General features: G+C 36.1%; 1 protein-coding gene and 1 long non-coding RNA gene across 2 annotated transcripts; one reads left to right on the top strand and one right to left on the bottom strand.

The window, feature by feature from the left end:
• The first annotated feature begins 7,555 nt into the window (after nucleotides 1–7,555).
• Nucleotides 7,556–9,365, top strand: LOC139194859 (uncharacterized). Its single transcript, XM_070819787.1, has 5 exons — nucleotides 7,556–7,696; nucleotides 7,938–8,118; nucleotides 8,375–8,400; nucleotides 8,703–8,898; nucleotides 8,995–9,365. The coding sequence occupies exons 1-5, from the start codon at nucleotides 7,556–7,558 to the stop codon at nucleotides 9,363–9,365; spliced, it is 915 nt and encodes a 304-aa protein (XP_070675888.1).
• A 3,413-nt stretch (nucleotides 9,366–12,778) lies between these two features.
• On the bottom strand, nucleotides 12,779–13,859 carry LOC139194299 (uncharacterized). The gene is made up of 2 exons (XR_011579060.1): nucleotides 13,492–13,859; nucleotides 12,779–13,128 (listed from the first exon to the last, which is right to left on the bottom strand). It is a non-coding gene; the product is annotated as an uncharacterized lncRNA (long non-coding RNA).
• Between the last annotated feature and the right edge of the window lie 2,066 nt (nucleotides 13,860–15,925).

Below are 15,925 nucleotides of genomic sequence, written 5' to 3'. Positions count from 1 at the left end.
GTGTTTCTAGTTATATGACATTTGCAATATCCAATACATGTCTAATAGAAATAAATGGTATTTTGAAATTTTCTTTTGTTATTGAGCAAAGGATGAATTTACCCTGTCAAATCGTTCATCGGTATTTCTCCCGATCAAATGTACCCTTTTCTTTGAAACACTCCAAATCTGGTGCAAATCGAATCATGTTAGATTACATTGGAATTGTATAATTTTTCAAAGGCTAAATAGCCAAAATGGTCTCTAAGATTTGCATAACTCATTACTTTGGTTCCTGAGATTCCAAATCAATAAAAGTGGTCACTGAGATTGTCCATTATCCATCATTTTGGTCATTCAATTAAAAACTCCATTAAGTGTCTTGGAGCTCTTGGCCGGAAGTTTAGGCAATTTTCAAAGCTTCGTAACTCAATTGTTTATTAACCAAATTCGACCCATAATATATCAAAATGAAGATAGGAAAGTGTAGAATAAGATTATACCTATTTGGAAGCCCAATGGTTGCCGGAGATGGCCGGAAAACGGATAGTGGTTCTTTCTGTGAACTATCAAATTATTAGAGAAACGGGCCAACGACCCATTTCCAACAACACCGATATTTTCCCCAACTTGTTAATTACAACTTACACAGTCCGACATGTGTGGGGTTTAATCACAAAATGTCTCGATATTAATTAGAGTAAAGTTGACTGATCGAGGGAAAACTTGATAACTCGCCAAAAATTGGGTGAACTTTAAACGTTCATAACTTCTTCAATACTCAACGAAATTAAGTGATTCAAAAACGAAAATCATACTTCTCAACGAGATGAAGAAAATGGTAATACCAATTGAAGCGGAGGGTTTCTTCAAACAACAAGGAGCTGGGTCAACTATTCAATCAAATGAAATTGAGCATGTTTCCCATCTCTTCTCGAGAAACAAGTGGGCTATGCAAAATTGTGCTCAATTTCATATGCGGAAATTCCGCCAAGATCTCTTCTTTAGTTGGGGGAAGAATCCGCTTACCACATGTCAAACGTTACAAAGCTTCTTAACGTAGTATGCAAATAGTTTTTAGATCTGAGGTATCACAGGTATCTTATATTTGTAGATATGAACGTTGATTTCACCTTGAGCCTTCAATGAGATTGTAGGGTCCGATGTGTAAGTATGATGGTACATGAATGTGTAATAAGGAATCTACCACCTTTTGGTAATTGTTAAATATAAGAAGATATCCCTCGAAGCCACTTGAAGATTCATCCTTGAAATATGTGACCAGAGTAACTATTGATCAAATTATGTTTGCAAACATGAGATGTCTCATCGCGATCAGAGATGACTATATGTGATTAGACATCATTCAATAACACATAAATCTTGATCGGGGTATGGATGATAGAAGAACTGATTTGCATTGTAACTACAATTAAGGTTCAAAAGAGTATCATGATTAGTTCGCATATACTTCTACTAATCTGAGTAGCCATGACATGTTGCAAGGTGCCGCTTATGATTTGTGGATTTAAATTAATTCGTTAATTAATTTCACTGTCGGCTTAGTTAGAATCTAAGAGGTCACTCACATGTAATAAATTCTAGTAACGTTATATGGACGATGATTAGATATAATTAATTGTTAACTATATTTGATTACTTATTTGGGTTTATGGACATGGTTTAAATTAGATAGGCATTAGGCTTTTATTTAAATAAAAGAGATCCAAGTCACAAATACAAAGTGGGTAAGTGAGTGGGCTTGGCGGTGGGATAAAACCCAAACAGCCAAGCCTTAAGGATATATAATTGGGAAAACATATTATGTCTTGTTCATTATTTTAAGTTGCGGTTTAATTGGGAAAGTAACACTCTAGCCGTAGCCGAGAGTGATGAACAATCGCTGTTCCCCATTTTCTACAATTTTTCTGGCAAAATTCCAAATATCGCAGAGTTGCAAAGGGATTTTGCAAGCCATATCTTCTTTAATACTCATCTAAGTGATGTATGTTTTATATGGTTTGAAGCTCAAATGGTAGACAACAAATTCGAAGCAAAAAATCACAAAAAGTTCAATTCCATTTACCCTAAATTCAGCCCCCAAAACGGCTAAAAAACTGAAATTTCAAGAAATCACAAAACTAGGTTTTTTTGTTTTTTTTTTAATTTTCTCTCAAACCATAGGACATCTTTGCATGAAATTTAGAGGGAATTTTTCTCACAATTATGAAAACCTATTTCTAAAATCAAATCCTCGAAAAACGTAACGAATCCAAATGTGATTTTTTTTCGATTTTATGCAACCATGGTAGATATCGTGGTTCCAGCTCTTTACATTGGATTGTAAGTTGAGAAACGAGCACCATGACTCTAATAACATTGTTTGAAAACTATAAACTAAAAATAAAAGAATTTGTTTAGGACCATACCTAGTGAAATTAACGAATTCCGGATCGTCGTTTCATTTCTATGAACCGTTGCACGAATCATAAACAAGAGCACCAGCAAAAAGAGATTGATTGCATCTACCCAGCTAGATTGCCTACATACCTTGTGCCAATGCAGAAGGATCAAACCGTCATAGTTCTTAATAACCTCGTCATCAAAGCCACCATGAAAAATAAAACTACAAAAGGAAAAATCAAACTCTCCTGCCAATCCATACAGGAGAACTGAAACTCTGAATTTTGAAGATAGTGTTGATGGGCAGAGAGGCGGTGTAAGTATGGAAGCCAATATTTTTACGGTGTCCCCTTGCAAAGGTGCAAAACCTTGTTGTTCAGCAATCAATAAGTCTGGGGGTTATGCTCATAAATTCGCTATTATATATATAATAATTCTCCTTGTTTACACCTTTGTTTTACTCTTCTATATAGGTTTTACATTATATATGTGTTTTGTTTGTCTTTACTGCCCATTTTAGATTATGAGTAACTAAATTTCATAGTTGGGACTTGGTTGAAGTCCTAATCATGTTTCCTTGAGTATTTTCGATACACTTTTGTTACAAGACAATTTGTTGATGCTTTAGTGATTAATTCTAGTTTTAATTCCAATCTTATTGAGTTATTTTATGATTGATCACCATAGAATAGCTTTGTAATTGAGTATGTTACATGGGTAAATTTGGATGATCGAGTCTTGTTCCTATGCCGAGTAACAAGAGAACTAGTTACGGTTCTTGGAATTAATTATCACGATTAACTGGAATAGATACCATGTTCTAGGATTCGTGTGTTTGTCGATTTCCATTGTATTATGCTTTCTCGGAGTGCAACTTAGTAGATACCATGCTAAATACTTCGAGAATGAAAAGAGTTAGTGTAGACACCCATGCCTAATTCGTTGTTAGGGAAATCAATAGCTTAAAGAGTAGATACCATGCCTTTAGGTTGACAAATGTAAAGCATCAAAAATCTGTTTGGTATCATAGTGTGTATCGTTTGCTTAGGCGAAAAAGGTTAGAGATGGAAGTCAAAGTCCCAACCGTTCAAACATCGTTTTCAAAACCCTTGTTGCCAATTACATTTATATGCCTACGTTCTTATATTGTGCTTTTATACTTAAGACATCTCAAACTACTTTGTTAAACCTTTACTTGCATATTTGCTAGTTTTGTGAATTAATTAATTTAAATTGTTAGGAATCATACTCTAGATACATATTAGTGCAATCCTCGTGGGAATGATCTTGTACTTACTTTCTATACTATGTGTTTGATCTTGTGCACTTGCGAGTTTAAAACGTGCAATTAGTGGCTTAATATCTAGGTTGCTAAATGCATAACAAGTTTTTGGTGCCGTTGCCGGGGATTGTCCTCTAATCGGTGTATAGAATTTGTATTTCTAATGTCATTTATTTTCCCTTCTCTTCTTAGTTAGTCGTAGTTTAGGAGTTATCATTTTTATTTTAATTCCTTTTAGTTATTTATCAATTTTTTTTCTTTATCTTATTGCATAATCTTTTGTGGGTAGTTACTAAAGTTTCTTTGTTGGGTTTACAGTGCATGCAAGGAAGACACTTACTCCATCTAGCGATTCTTCCCATTGACCATGAGCTTGAGCGTACTTTACGCAATTTGAAACAAGCGTGCGGGCAGCGAGCTAAGTCCAAACCAAAATTGGTTGACGAAATAGTCAAACCTAGAGTCCCAATGCAGGATAAGTTCCAGCCTAAGAACATCGAATTTCCATCTTGTATTGCCCTCCAACCTAATGTTGAAGGGAACATGCATCTATCACTGCAGATGCTTAGCATGGTTCCCCATTTTAGTGGCAAAGCAGAGGAAGATCCTCATCTTCACTTGATAGATTTCTTTAATCTTGCAGAACACAGGGTGTTCAAGGCCTTACTCCCAAACAAATCAGGTTAATTTTGTTTCCGTTTTCATTGAAATCTAATGCTAAATTGTGGTATAATTCTTTGGAATCAGGATCAATTCAATCATGGGAGCAGTTGGCAACCAAGTTTTTGAAAAAGTTCTTTCCTGCCTGAAAGACCAAGCAACTGAAAAGGGAGATTGAGCTTTTCCAACAAAAGGATGGAGATTTATTCTTTGAAACTTGGAAGGATTTTAAGAACAAGTTTCCTAAGTGTCCAACTCATAACATGCCCAAAGATGATCGGGTACAAGCTTTTTATGAGGGTTTAAATGATACGAATAAAGCTATCATTGATTCAGCTTGCAATAAGATCCTGATGAAAAAAAAAAAGTGGAGAAGAACCCATTGAAATGTTCGAAAAGTTGAGTGAGAATTCACAACAATTCTCAACGAGAGGAAAAAGCACCACGAGGAGACAAGGAGTTTATGAAATTAATACCAATGATGGTGTTCACGCAGAGATGGTAACCATGAATACGAAGATTGACATGCTTGTTAAAACCATGTCTTCCATGTCTTCCCTTAGCGGCAAACAAGCTTCAAGAACTGAGGTATGTGCTATTTGCTCTCATTCTAATCATACAACTGAAACATGTCCTATGTCTTCTTTTACAGATCAAGAGCATGCAAATTATGTGGGACAAGGAAATAACCATCCAAAGAACAATCCATCCTCCAATTCATACAATCAAGGATGGAGAAATCACCCCAATCTTGCATGGAGAAATGGGCAGAATATTCAGAATCCACCGGAGCAACAAATGAATTACCAACAAGGGAGCAACTTTCAAGCTCAACCAAAAGTGCAACAACAGACCCAAGAACCAAAAAAGCTAAATTTTGAAAACACTTTTGAAAGCACTGTACTTCAACTTTTGCAACAGCAACAATAAACAAGTAGCCAACATGGTCAAGCTATTCAAAAGTTAGAATCGCAAATGGGGCAAATGGCTAAAGAAATGAGTGAAAGAAAGAAATGAGAGTTCCCATCACAAACTATACCTAACCCTAGAGGTCAAGATGAGCTTAAAGCCATTACAGTCCTGAGGAGCGACAAAGTTGTTGATAACAAAGTTGGAGTAGATGATAAAGAACCAGAGTCTGAAGTTGTGGGGGCATCACCAACAAAAGCAATGGCTTCCAAGAAGGTAAGTGAGAAGAAAAATGTGATATTGCCACCCTTCCCTCAAAGGTTAGTCAAGCAAAAGAAAGAACAACACTTACTTGATATTTTTGAAACTCTTCGGAAAGTAGAAATCAATATTCCTTAACTCGATGCGATTAAGCAGATTTCATCTTATGCTAAATTTTTTAAGGATTGTTGTACTCACAAAAGTAAGTTTCAGGAATATGAGAAAATTGCCTTGACTGAGGAAGTAAGTGCGGTTCTATTGAGAAAATTACCACCTAAACTAAAAGACCCAAGTAGTTTTACTATTCCTTGCAGGATTGGTAACCATCTTTTTTACTAAGCTTTACTTGATTTAGAAGCAAGTATCAATTTGTTACCTTATACTGTTTATGAGGAGTTGAGGTTAGGGGAACTGAAACCAACCTCAATTACATTGCAATTGGCGGACAGAAGCGTCAAGAAACCTAGAGGAATTTTGGAGGATGCCTTGGTCAAGGTAAATGAATTTATTTTGCCTGCTGATTGTTGTTTTAGATATGGAAGAATCTTCCATGTTATCTTCTTTGCCAATTATTTTAGGTAGACCCTTTATGATTACTGCTGATACAAAAATATGTGTTAAAAAGAGTACCATAAGCATGAAAGTAAATGGTGAGAAAATCGAGTTTAAAGTGTTTGATGCAATGAAACTACCACATGACCACGATTGTTTTAACATTGATGTGGTTGAAAGTGTTGTTGAGGAAGTTTTTCAGGTACAAAGCATTGATCCATTGGAGGCCACCATAGCTCATGGTTTCACAAGGCAGAGAGTAGAGCATAATTTTGATGGTGTTGATTTTCAAATTAGTGAGGTTGTGGAGTCCCTTGAGATATCTAAACCTTATCCAAGTAAGTATACACCGCCTTTTGAACCTCTTGTGTCTACTAATTCTACTCTTGTTCCTTCTATTGTCAGGGCACCAAACTTGGAATTGAAGCAACTACCTGAACATTTGAAGTATGCTCATTTGGGAGATGATGAAACTTTACCAATGATAGTTGCTACAAATTTGAGTGTAGTGGAGGAAGAGAAGCTATTGCGAGTCTTGAGAGAGCACAAGACAACCTTAGGGTGGACCATCGCGGACATCAAGGGCATAAGTCCATCCAAATGCATGCACAAGATACTTCTTGAAGGCAATGCCAAGCCAACTAGGGAAGCACAATGAAGACTTAATCCTCATATGAAAGAGGTAGTAAAAGCAGAGGTTCTCAAGTTGCTTGACGTAGGCATCATTTACGCCATTTCAGATAGCAAGTGGGTAGGTCCAGTTCAAGTTGTACCAAAGAATAGCAGATTGACAGTGGTCAAGAATGAAAAGAATGAGCTTATTCCAACAAGGTTAAAGGAAAGCTGGAGAGTCTGCACTGACTACAGAAAACTCAACAATAAAACTAGGAAAGATCACTTCTCTCATCCTTTTATTGATCAAATGTTAGAGAGATTAGCAGGTCATAGTTATTATTGCTTTTTAGATGGTTATAGTGGTTATAATCAGATTGCTATAGCACCAAAAGACCAAGAGAAAACCACGTTCACATGTCCTTTCGGCACATTTGCATATAGGAGGATGCCGTTTTGTTTATGCAATGCACCTGCCACATTTCAGAGATGCATGATGAGCATATTTTCAGACATAGTTGAGAGATTCATTGAGGTATTTATGGATGATTTTAGTGTTTCTGGTTCTAATTTGATGAATGTCTTTATCATTTGCAGTTTGTTCTCAAGAGATGTGAAGAATGTAACTTAGTGCTTAAATGGGAGAAGTGCCATTTTATGGTACAACAAGGAGTAGTTTTAGGTCATGTAATTTCTAGCAAGGGCATCGAGGTGGACAAAACCAAGATTGATATCATCTCCAAATTACCTCCTCCTACTACATTAGTAAAGGGCGTGAGAAGTTTTCTTGGGCATGCAAGATTTTACCGAAGATTCATAAAAGATTTCTTCAAGATATCCAAACCTCTTTCTGCGTTATTGGCTAAAGATGTTGAGTTCATATGGACAAAAGAGTGAATGGCCGCTTTCGACACGTTGAAGAAGCTTCTCACTTCTGCACTTATCATCATGGCACCTGATTGGAACCTTCCTTTTGAACTCATGTGCGATGCTAGTGATTATGTGTTGGGAGCTGTCTTAGGCCAACAAGTTAATAAGGTACCTCATGTCATTTACTATGCTTCTCGAACTTTAAATGATGCTTAGCTTAATTATTCTACCACTGAAAAAGAATTATTAGTTGTCATATTTGCCTTAAAGAAGTTTCGATCATATTTAATTGGTTCCAAAGTTAGTGTTTTCACTGATCATGCTGCTTTGAGATATTTGTTTGCAAAGAAAGATGCTAAGCCTAGGTTGATTAGTACTTTTGCTACAAGAGTTTGATCTAGAGATTAAGGATAAAACGGGGAGTGAAAATGTAGTTGCAAATCACTTGTCTCATGTATTTCATGATGAAGAAGGAAATGAGCTTCCATTGAATGAAAATTTCCCAGATGAGCAATTATTTGCAATAGATGTTCAACTTCCATGGTATTCAGATATTGTGAATTATTTGAATACTAACATTTTCCCTCCAGGTATGTCAAGCCAAGAAATGAAGCAATTGGTGTCTATGTCTAGGCACTATTATTGGGATGAGCCGTACTTGTTCAAATTTTGTCCTGATCAGATCATTCGAATGTGTGTACCAGAGGAGGAACACATGAGTATCCTAAAACATTGCCATCAGTTTGCTTGTGGAGGTCATTTTGGAGCTAAGAAGACACCTCTTAAGGTATTACAATCTGGTTTTTATTGGCCTAATGTGTTTAAATATGCTTTTCGGTTTTGTAGTTCTTGCAATAAATGCCAGAGGACAGGTAACATCTTTTCCAGAAACCATATACCATTGCAAAATATTCAAGTGGTAGAACTCTTTGATGTGTGGGGTATCAATTTCATGGGTCCATTTCCTAACTCATTTGATTATTTATATATTCTTGTGAGCGTAGATTATGTGTCAAAATGGGTCGAGGCTATCCCCTCGAAAACTAATGATCACAAAGTTGTTGTTAAGTTCTTGCAGGATAACATTTTTACCAGGTTTGGCACACTAAGAGCAATCATTAGTGACGGAGGTAGTCATTTTAATAACCATGTTTTTGTCTCGTTGATGAAAAAGTATGGAATCACACATAAGGTTGGCACTCCATATCATCCTCAAACCAGTGGTCAAGTAGAAATAAGCAATCGAGAGATCAAAGGTATACTGGAGAAGACAGTGAACACAAGCCGAAAGGATTGGTCTCAGGGATTGAATGATGACTTGTGGGCATACAAAACTGCGTACAAGACTCCTATTGGAATGTCACCATACCGTTTGGTCTTCGGGAAGGCGTGTCACTTGCCAGTCGAGTTGGAACATAAAGCATACTAGGCCATCACGAAGTTCAACTTTGATATGAAATAAGCAGGTGAGAAGAGAAAGCTACAACTGAATGAGCTTAAAGAGTTGAGGTATGATGCTTATGAAAATGCAAAGTTGTACAAGGAACAAACCAAGTTATATCATGATAAGCATCTAGTTAGGAAGGAGTTTCATTTGGGGCAGAAAGTTTTGATCTACAATTCGAAATTGAGGCTCTTCCCTGGAAAGCTCAAGTCTAGATGGTATGGTCCTTATGTTGTTACCAAAGTTTTTTCTCATGGGGCTTTGGAGGTTCATAGTAAAGAGAAGAATCATACATTCAAGGTGAATGGACATAGAGTGAAGCCCTATATTGAGATGAGTATTGAGCCTCTAGAGGAGGATGTGACCCTCCAACCAGTTCAGTACATTGCATAACATTGTCTCACAGTTTGGCTGAAGACTATAAAATAAGCGCTTGTTGGGAGGCAAACCAACGTTTCGTTCGTTCTACATTTACTTTTTCATTGTTCAAATTTATGCATGTTGTCTTTAGCTAATCCCTGTTTTTATTTTTTTTGTAGTCCATTAGAGCCTTTCACCTGTTTCACCAGTGGAGGACTTCAAGTTTAGGGGAAGCAGCGTTATCGTCGACTTTCAACTCAACTGGGGAAGTACCGCTATCTTTGAGCTTTATTTTTATTTCTTGTTTGTTTTGAGTCTTCCTCATTTTTGCCATTAAGGACAATGTCAACTTCAAGTTTGGGGGTGAAGTCGTCCTTGTGTTGCTTTTCTTAGTTAAAACCAAAAAAAAATGCAACATAAAAAAATGTTTTATTTTGCTTTGTTAGTTTTGAGTCACTTTCCGAATATCTATGATGAGATTTAGTTAATCATTGGTTTGACGTACTAAAAGTTTGAGGATTTCTTTGCATCCTTCACTTGATAGCATGACCTAAACATGATTTTTTTTTTTAGAAACTTTTAATGCACGTAGCCATGGTTGATATGATGTGTTGTGGTCGAGATAAATATATGCAAACACTTGTGGAGACTTGCATGATCCTTGTGAGCTTTTGAGCCTATTATATGATTGAACCATTATGCTCAATCACATTTGAGAAACTTTGAATGCACGTAGCCATGGTTGATATGATGTGTTGTGGTCGAGATAAATATATGCAAACGCTTGTGGAGACTTGCATGATCCTTGTGAGCTTTTGAGCCTATTATATGATTGAACCATTATGCTCAATCACATTTGTTTGTTGCGAGTATGGTCTCATTTTTTTGCATGAATCTCTAGAACTTGCTTTAAACCATTTGAAACGTACATCAAATCATGTAACAAACTTGGAAATGATATAGGCAATTGTTTCTTTCATTTGAGCCTTCCTAGCCAACACTTATTATTATTTTTCCTAGTAAGCCACTTTGAGCCACTATGAGAGCCATTTCGTTCTTTAACCCAAATCTCCTCTACCTAGCCTTGTACTCAAGTTTCCTATCTTTTATCTAAAGAGCTTGTAGAGTAATCTTTTGAGAGGAGAGATTTCAAAGTTGTAGGGGCAAAATATCGTAATTTCAATTTTGCATTCTTCATAATCTAAAAAAAAATAAAAATAAAAATAAATAAATAAAGTTGTTGCGAAAGTGTTTCAAAGATTAAGCCAAATGAAAGGAAGTCTAAAGTCTGGGTTTAAGCTTAGAAGAGTTTTGCGGGTCTAAATTATTTCTCTCTCAAATACAATTGAAAAGCTCTACAAGTTATTTAGATTTTGAGTTCTCCATTCCTTTCTTTGTTTAGCTAATTAACCCTTGGCCCCATTACAACTTAGATTAAGACCTTTGATTCAAGAAGTTATGTGATTTTGATCGCGGAGTCTAGGTGGACAAGCAAGCATATAGAGGCATGTTTTATGAGATCACTTGAGTGAAATACTTTATACCAGAAATTATGAGTGAGACACATGAGTACTTACCTTGTAAGGGGTTGAAACAAATTTTGCATATGCCTTATTTAGATTGTAGTGCATTGTATAGACATTTGGCTATCACACACTACACTTTAAACAAACTATGTCTAGAGTGTTGCTATCTTGCGAAGGAAGGTTAAGAATATGCATATTATTGTAAATTTTGACCCAAGTCATGTCCAAGTGTTAACATTTTGAGAATATTGTTCGGAAAGATTAGTGTCAGCATTCGTCATTGTTTTGCTTGAGAACAAGCAAAGATTAAGTTTGGAGGAATTTGTTATGCTCATAAATTCGCTATTATACATATATAATAATTCTCCTTGTTTACACCTTTGTTTTACTCTTCTATATAGGTTTTACATTATATTTGTGTTTTGTAGGTTGTAACAAGCAAATAGTGCAAAAGGAGTTAAAAATGGCTTTTACAATCCTATGTCATCAGCACAGCCTGTGCAGATCAGCTGAGTTTGTGGGTTAAACTGTATTGACTCTAGAAGAACCAGGAGATGTTCCATATATGCTTGGAAAGCTACGGATGTCTATTTTCCGTAGAGGGAGTTATGGCAGTTTTAGTACATGAAGGTCGGGCTATGCGCGAATACGAAATTTTCTACAAATATCAATGTGGCAGATTAAATGAAGATTAAAATTCCTATTTATTAGGAGTTTTAACCGGTTGAAGAAAGCCAAAGAGTCTGACAAAAAGTAAATTAAAAGTCTTTTTAATATAATGAGACTTTAAAGCTCATTAAGCTTGATAAGGAAAAGAAGGCTAATTGCCTTGTCGGTTACAACTAGAAAGGGAATGAAGGAGGATCCTTAATCAGACCAGCAGGGGGGGCGTGAGATATAAAAAAAGCAGAAAAAAAACAAAAGAGAAAAAACAAAAGATAGGCAGCAGCAGCCACCAAAACTGAGAAAGAACAACCCACGGCACAAGGGAGAACAAGGAAGGACCAGAGCACCGTTTTGCGATTCGTCATCGAAGAGTTTCTTCTTCTCCTTTTAATTTCTGTTTTGTTTGTCTTTACTGCCCATTTTAGATTATGAGTAACTAAATTTCATAGTTGGGACTTGGTTGAAGTCCTAATCATGTTTCCTTGAGTATTTTCGATACACTTTTGTTACAAGACAATTTGTTGATGCTTTAGTGATTAATTCCAGTTAATTCCAATTAATCTTATTGAGTTATTTTATGATTGATCACCATAGAATAGCTTTGTAATTGAGTATGTTACATGGATAAATTTGGATGATCGAGTCTTATACCAATGCCGAGTAACAAGAGAACTAGTTACGATTCTTGGAATTAATTATCACGATTAACTGGAATAGATACCATGTTCTAGGATTCGTGTGTTTGTCGATTTCCATTGTATTATGCTTTCTCAGAGTGCAACTGAGTAGATACCATGCTAAATACTTCGAGAATGAAAAGAGTTAGTGTAGACACCCATGCCTAATTCATTGTTTAGGGAAATCAATAGCTTAAAGAGCAGATACCATGCCTTTAGGTTGACAAACGTAAAGCATCAAAATCTGTTTTGTATCATAGTATGTACCGGTTGCTTAGGCGAAAAAGGTTAGAGATGGAAGTCAAAGTCCCAATCGTTCAAACATCGTTTTCAAAACCCTTGTTGCCAATTACATTTATTTGCCTACGTTCTTATATTGTGCTTTTATACTTGAGACATCTCAAACTATTTTGTTAAACCTTTACTTGCATATTTGCTAGTTTTGTGAATTAATTAATTTAAATTGTTAGGAATCATACTCTAGATACATATTAGTGCAATTCCGTGGGAATGATCTCGTACTTGCTTTCTATACTATGTGTTTGATCTTGTGCACTTGCGAGTTTAAAACATGCAATTAGTAGCTTAATATCTAGGTTGCTAAATGCATAACAGTACAGCAGAAGAGACATTCCCTCCAAGCACAAGGGCTGTTTGAGTGTCTTCCCCTCTATGAACGAGTGATTTGAAGCACAATGTGTGCAAGTCAAGGTTAAATGCTAATAGAGGTGATATATAGGCAACTTCCCGCTTCAACGACATTCGATCATTTTCAGGAAATGCACAACAAGGCAAAGCAAGCATTGAGTGAGAAAACTCGGACAAGGATTGTTCAATCTTTGCAGCGCAGTCACGGTTGTTCGGAGGTTCCAGAACAATGGCCTGAGCTGTTTTTTGTGTGTTTGTCTCCACATTTTTCACAATCACCTTGTGTATTCAAAATCCAGCCAAACCAGAAAACAACAAGGAATACTGGTATCAATTAATAGCTCAAAAGAAATTTCTGGTATAATCTTAAACCCGAAAAGTCTAACTATGACTTTCAATTCTTTCCAAAATCGAAGTTCGATCACTTTAGTTTTACCTGTGCAATTTAATTGGATTCAACATTCTATAAAATCAATAAATTTCTATTATAATTCATTCGAAAATCGAAATTTCGATAACTTCAGTCTTCAGCTGTACAATTTGAGCTCGGATTCAAGTGTAAATTCTTGTGATTTCATCAATTTTCTCGCCATCCAAACAGAAAGCAGCAAAATTTATATAAATCAACATTGAAATAATTACCAGCGAGCCGGAGGTGATGGAGAGCCGTTTGAGGGCAGGAGTGGAAAGCCCGACCAAGCAGAGTCGTCGAGAGAGGCCAGTTTGGGGCCGCTTGAAATGACCGTTCTGTCCTTGGGCAGCCTGAGAATCTCCGGCGGCAACTGCAAGCTCGCCGACGCGTCACCATCGCCGCCGCCGCCGACTGTGGCCTTCACTCAGTACGGAATTGATGAGATTTTTGGTGGAAGTCAGCACCAGTGGGTTCCTCCTCCTCCTCTCCACCATTGGCATGGAGCCTATAGAAACACATATAGTACATTCCAGGTGCAGATTGTATATAATTATATACAGAAATAGCGCGAAATTGATGAAGCTCTTCAGCTGCTCTGCTTCTGCGTTCGGTGACGTAGTAGATGACCGTTTTGACGTCAGCTGCTTTTTTTGGGAGCTGGAATTTGAATGGGCTTTGTTGATAATTGGGCTTGTACCAAATTTTCGAAGCGCGATTTCAGTTTACGGATCGAGAAATGATAAACACACATTTGTTTAGATTCTTACATATTCATGTTTTATTCTAGCCATTGATTTTATTTAACTTATTCAGTCTGAAGATCATAAATAAAAAGTGGTTTGTAAGACCATCTCCAAAAAAGATGTCAAATTTTAAACCTAAAATTTAAATTTGAAGGCTTACGTGGCACTTTGGCATTTTTTAAACTTTTGCTCTCCAACCGATATGTCAAATTTTCAACATAAAATAATAATTCATATGTACTTTCTTTGCATTGGGAATAAAAAAGAAACAAAAAGATATGCTTTAAACCAATAAAAAACTAATAAAAAGCATTTAATAATTAATTAAAAAAATTGAAGGTGTTGTCAAATTTGGCTGCAAGGGGGAGAGATGTCAATTCATGTCATGCCACATCAGATTTGGCTTCTCGGTTGGAAAACATTAATGTTGTCTTTTGTTACCGTTATTGCTAATTTAGACATTTTGACATCTCCTTTGGAGATGCTCTAAGAAGTTAAAAAGAGTGTAAAAATCACTTTCTTTATGGATTTGGCGAGTTGGTCAAGGCAGGTGTCGATTTGCTTTGCAAAAGAGTGCGATGTAACTGAATTTGGAAGAAGCAAGAGGCCAGATATGTGATATGTTACACTTTTTTTTTTTTATATAAGTGATATTGTGAAGGGAGTTTCAAATACATAATCTCGGTATATGAATAAATGCTCTTAATCACTTGAACTAATAGTTCGTTTAAAATTTGATTACTACTATAACTCTGTCTGCTGATGCTGGTGCTCGGATATTGGAATTGTCATTAGAATGGTTACATCATAAATTCATGAATTTTTCAATTATATGTTATTTCATTTTATACAACTGATATTTTACTTTAACCTAATTTAAAATGTCAGACGAGAAATTCGAACTCTAATGCAATGAGAAAATCATCCGCCTTGAACAATATCGCCAGGTCCACGTCTGCGAGAAGGGGATTCAAACTCGATTGTAATGTGGGACCTTTGGTTGCAAGAATGAAGAGATTTTTCATTGTGACCGTCACACGAGATGATACACCACGTGTCTCTATATAAATAGTGAGTTATGTGTGTTAAAAGGTAATAACTTAAAAATTAAAATTTTCCACCATTTGCATAAAACACGTGATGTATCATCCGTGTTCCCGTCATAACTAAAAATTTCTCGCAAGAAAGGGTAAACATTGACTTTGACTTGCAATTTCAATTTATAGAATTCAAGAACAACAACGTACTCACTGAGCAATTATTTGTGTATTTATTTGTAATCAAACAAAACGAAGAATTTTAAGCGGAAGGAAAAGAAAAAGATGCATAAATACCACATCGGAAAAGCATGTACAAGCCTCGTGCTTTATATGACCAAATTTAGGGGATTTAGATTGCTGAGCTTAGTAACGCAAGCTTACGATCCAATGTGGAGGCAATAAAGGTGGAATGTGAAGTTGTGAGTTTCTCTAAAAAAGAGTTGCAACCATAAGTACGACTAGATCCAGTAAGAACATAAAAATTGTGGCTTACTTAGTCGTTCTGAAGCGTCCATGGCTTATCAGAGCATGTCCAACTGACCTCCACCTTTTTTATATCGATTCTCGTATTTAGAGGTGTCAAATCTCATTGGGTTGTTAACCAACATAAGATACAATTTTGATCAGTGTTTCGTTTCGATTTCGAGTATAATATTTTAGGTCGTTACAAAACAAAGTATAGTTAGATTCATTGAAAATCGAAGAATGGAGGAAAAGCTTATAGTCTACACAATAATTAAGTTTCGAATGAGAATTGAACTTAAGTGCATAAGGGGGCACATCTACTCTAACCAATGTAGTTACGCACACGTTTTGAAGCGGAAATGAGAATCAAACTTTTTTTTCGGTTTAGCGACCTTTGGTTGTAAGGAATGAGAATC

The sequence above is a fragment of the Malus domestica genome, chromosome 03 (genome assembly GCF_042453785.1).
Source record: "Malus domestica chromosome 03, GDT2T_hap1".
Lineage (NCBI taxonomy): Eukaryota > Viridiplantae > Streptophyta > Magnoliopsida > Rosales > Rosaceae > Malus > Malus domestica.
Note: the sequence above shows the minus strand (reverse complement) of the source record. Positions and strands in the feature narration are given on the sequence as shown.

Excerpts from the sequence above, each read along its gene's own strand:
- LOC139194859 (XM_070819787.1), top strand. The coding sequence starts at position 7,556 with ATGGCCGCTTTCGACACGTTGAAGAAGCTTCTCACTTCTGCACTTATC. Across the intron at positions 8,401-8,702 it reads CAATAAATGCCAGAGGACAG|TATGGAATCACACATAAGGT; the intron begins GTAACATCTTTT and ends TTGATGAAAAAG. Across the intron at positions 8,899-8,994 it reads TATTGGAATGTCACCATACC|GTGAGAAGAGAAAGCTACAA; the intron begins GTTTGGTCTTCG and ends TGAAATAAGCAG.